The sequence below is a fragment of the Solenopsis invicta genome, chromosome 16 (genome assembly GCF_016802725.1).
Source record: "Solenopsis invicta isolate M01_SB chromosome 16, UNIL_Sinv_3.0, whole genome shotgun sequence".
Classification (NCBI taxonomy): domain Eukaryota; kingdom Metazoa; phylum Arthropoda; class Insecta; order Hymenoptera; family Formicidae; genus Solenopsis; species Solenopsis invicta.
Genome location: NC_052679.1, coordinates 5,502,154 through 5,506,530, shown reverse-complemented (window position 1 = coordinate 5,506,530; position 4,377 = coordinate 5,502,154). Strand labels below are relative to the sequence as shown.

Below are 4,377 nucleotides of genomic sequence, written 5' to 3'. Positions count from 1 at the left end.
AGCACTCATATATAAACGCAATATATTGATTATGATTATCATCGCTTTTATCATTTATCACCGTGTCAATATAATTGCACTCTAAGACGAATTCGAGAAGCTCGAACACGAGAGCCTGACAACATTTCATTTCACGCATGATGTGCATGATGTAGCATTTTATCCTTGCAATTCTCCGAATGTCGTACAAGAATGAGATGATACATCATGCGCATTATGCGTGAAACGGAACGTAGATCCTGCCGTCTACTTTGAACGCCTCCTTTTGCAATTAAAAAGTGATATTGATCTATATTGTCTTTTTGATTGCCTGTTCTACGTGAATCACGTTTCTCCAAGGTGATACGAGTATAAAGTGTTTCGTACTTGACAGGCGGTCGCCTGGCATCCGCAAGTGTCAGGCTTGCTTTGCATAGGCGGACAGGAGAACGGATCGTTGTCATTATGGAACGTCAACAAGTGCGCGATGATGGCCTTTGTGCGCACCAAGTTCAACGGTCGTGTGGAAAATCTTGCTTGGAATAAGTTAAGCGGCGAGTTGGTTGTGCATTGGACATACATGGAGGGGGACAACCGATACACCATCGTCGCGGTGCTCGCCAGTTTCAATCGGATCGTCGACGTGCTGCCACTGGATAAAGAAACGGAGCTCTACTTTTTAAAGTTCAACACCGCGCACGAACGACTAAGTAAGTAAATCTTACCGCCTTTATTTCTTTTTTTATCAGTACACTAAGGGAAAATTTACTAAATATTAATGAATATTTATTTGAATAATATTAATGGAATATTTACTAAATGTAAATATATATTTATTTAGTACAAGAATCACTAATTTAATTAAAGTATCATTTTTCCTTACAGAATAAAGATTCATATACCAGTAAATATTTCAATAGTACCATTCGAATAAATATTAATTAAAATTTAGAAATTATTTTTCTCGGTGTAGTAATTTAATTTCAAAGAAATGTAATCGTGACACATTTTAATAAATTAGTGTAAAATTTTTCAAGACATGTTTGATTTTTAAATTTTTCGGATGATATCATTCGCTTAATATAAAAATGAAATTCTTTTTACGTGGAGAAAAAAATCTTTTATTTTATAGGAGTAAAAAATTATTCCTCTCTAAAAAATTTAAATCATTTAAAAATCTTTTGCCTCGGGATATTAATAATCAAATAATTAAGGCAAGAAGATATGCAGACGTTATTGCTCAAATATAAAACACTATAATTAATACTACAATAAGGGAGTAATTCATATTGATCGAATTTAATTAATCGACTTAAATATTTCAATTTAGATTGAAATCTCTTGTTAATACGCGACTTTGAAGATTTCTCTGATTATCTATTAATATAGATAATCAGAGAAATCTTAAAAGTCGCTATGACGTGATGTCTGGTAAAAAAATTAATCTCGAATTCACAGTTTATTATCTTGTAAGGATGAGATGGTTATCTTTTACAGTTATTTTTAATGCTTTTTATTATATTTTTATAAGTAGTCAGTCTATTTTGTTGTATATCCCTATGTTCTTCGGAGATCTGTGCTATTTAGTATCTTATTGCTGCACAGCTCGCATGTTTATTTTTATGCTCTTGAATTTCCATCTCTATATTTTTATATTTCTTTTGGTTTATGCGAATGTTGCATGTCCGAAATGATTTTCAACAAGTCATCCTATTGTTGCTAATACGTTTTGTCATAAATTTTTAATATTCTTCGGGTGATACACTTCTGTTACGACAACTCAATGATAAATGCATCTTTCTTATAATTTCTCTAAATTTTTTAACTTCTCTGGTTTACTTGCAAAACACATCGGAATATTTGCGTTGTTTAATTTATATGCCTAGTTTACCATCCAGTTTGCATTTATTAGCGATTTCTTTTAACCAAATTACTTTTAATTAGTAAATAATGTTTCTTATTAAAGTAGATTTTGATGATTGAGCCTCTCTTTTGGCGTTGCAGCTTTCAAGATAAGTATAATAGTCTAACATAAAAATTTGATAATATTGCAAGTTCATTTTGATAACATTGCAAATTATCGTTTATATAATGAGGAAAACATTTTTATCTCCATTTCTATACTTTTATTTTTCAACATTGTAGATTAGATAATAGCAAATTTTAACACTTTAGCTTTTATTATTTGTTTTGTTACTAAAAAGAACTCCGATTTTAATTGAAACAAATTACAAACACTTAACAAATTTATATAAATTAAGTGTTGACGTATTTCACATAATTTGTTACTTTAATATTGATTATTAAAAACGATTTGATCCGATTAACTCATTTATGTCAAATCCCACCGTATATATGTTAAAAATCGTACATATGTTTTTATGTTTGACACTTTCTCTTAATTGAAAATAATATGCAAGACCGTGTCACCTAAAATATGTGTTCCTTCCTTTCGAAACGTTTCTCTTTTATTCAAGTTGAACATCTGTTACAGTTACGTTTTGCAGCAATAACGTCTGTTCGATATGGAATTTTTTTGGCTACGAGAAATCAGTCCAAGAACAACGTATGTCTGCCGACCGTTCTACACGGCGAAGGCAAGGAGTCATGGTCCGCAATCCGATTAGATAATTATTTATTTATTCCAAACATTGTTAAACGATCTGTATCTACAGATAATTCGTGATATATATATATATATATTAATAACTATATATCCGCATAATTTTGTGATAACTCTGTGAGTTTGTATTAATAACATAATAGGATAATCCACGCTAGTTTCCTCGAACATAAAGAAATCGCAGAAGGCCAGCTAAACTTATTTCCGTGAAAAAAGCTGTGCTACATAGGCGCGATCGTCTTCAGAATACTTGAAGAAGCGTATAAGCGTCTAGCAAATACCAGTAAGTTGGCATGTTTCGTATAATGCATCGATAAGTTTATGTATATAAATGCCACGAAATTAAAAAAAAACCGTTTCTAATGCTAACACTTCGTAATCTACGACACTTTGGAGTATACATAAATCTGTCTTTTTGAATTTTTTTCATTGATTATAGAACTTGTTTAATTCTTACTTACAAAGAAATAAAGATTATGAATGAAGGAAAACGTTACAAGTTTTACGACTTATTGGTATTACACGCGCGAAATGGCATATCAAAATGTATGTAAATTAGTGAAAATTTATGTAATGTGTGCGAGATCAGATATGGTGGGCAGAATTTCAAACAAGTATCGTAGGTCGTAAAAGAGCTTGTTCCTAAGTGACCATTGCTGCTACAATTAACGCGACGCACAGCGCAGATAATTGCAGTTCGCTAAATCTAATGGCGCTAAGAACCCATTCAGAAGCGTTAATTTAACGGCGATCGTAAAACGTAATTTCGCACTGCACGGTGGACAGTCGACTTATCTTGCAATAGATCGGCAACTGCCCGCTGTGCAAGGAAGTTTTACGCTGACACGCGATATGTCGCTCGAAAGAAGCCTGTACTCAGGATATAACCGTCCCAGCCAGATTTTCATATTATAATATATCAAACTGTTATACTTGATAAAACGCAGAATGTAGAACGTAGAACGATGTGGCGCATAATTGAGTAAAGACCGGAAAAAAGGTACACATGTTTAAGCAAAAGAAATCGCGGATGCTAATCATTTCTTCGTGTTGGATTTATTTTTGATAGGCTCTTTGTATGTGTGCAAGTCGCATGAATATTTTATTGCTATATTATCATCTCGTATTGCGTTATGCAATGTTTTATCATTTTTGAAATTTTATTTTATTTTATATAAAATTTTTTAGTTATTAGGTAATCTAAGGTTTGTTTGCAAATTTTTTCTCATTTGAATTTGCGTTTACTTTTTTTAGACGTACGTTCAACTGAAAAAAATATTTAAAAAATTGGATTTATCCTGTTCATCTTCCTCTTTAAATCCGATTGATTTCAATGATAATATTTGCAATAAACGTAGGCAATTTTAATAATCTTAAGTTCTAATGCAATTTAAAAATTTTTTACTTTTATAGCGAAAACTTTTGTCAAAAATAAAATAGATAGATTTATATTTATCTTTGTTAAAATTATTTAAAATCGTAGAAGTGTTGAAACACTTGTACGTTCCTATTAGTCTCGTTGTTATTTGTAACGATAAAACCTATATACCTCAGAATCACTATTTGATAAATTTTCGGCTTTCTGAAACCAAGATTTTTCCCCCTGCGAGCTGAAAATTTTCATGGCAAAGTTTTTGTCGCGTCAAACCTCGTCCAAGCAATAATATGTTATCAAAGTTCATAGGGAATTAAATTTGCATCGCAAAGGACTAACTTGCTTTCGTGTAAAAATTTTTATAACGTACAAAATTTTGTATCAATCCAGTAATTAATCG

The 4,377-nt window shown here is 31.5% G+C and overlaps 1 protein-coding gene across 1 annotated transcript; it reads left to right on the top strand.

Annotated features, from left to right (window-relative positions):
• Positions 1-311: 311 nt before the first annotated feature.
• LOC105203771 lies at positions 312-4,051 on the top strand. The gene is made up of 2 exons (XM_011172665.3): positions 312-689; positions 2,474-4,051. The coding sequence occupies exons 1-2, from the start codon at positions 467-469 to the stop codon at positions 2,608-2,610; spliced, it is 360 nt and encodes a 119-aa protein (XP_011170967.2). The 5' UTR covers positions 312-466; the 3' UTR covers positions 2,611-4,051.
• The last annotated feature ends 326 nt before the right edge of the window (positions 4,052-4,377 follow it).

Coding starts and splice junctions, on each gene's coding strand:
- LOC105203771 (XM_011172665.3), top strand. CDS start 467: ATGATGGCCTTTGTGCGCACCAAGTTCAACGGTCGTGTGGAAAATCTT. Junction 690..2,473: donor CACCGCGCACGAACGACTAA/GTAAGTAAATCT, acceptor CATCTGTTACAG/TTACGTTTTGCAGCAATAAC.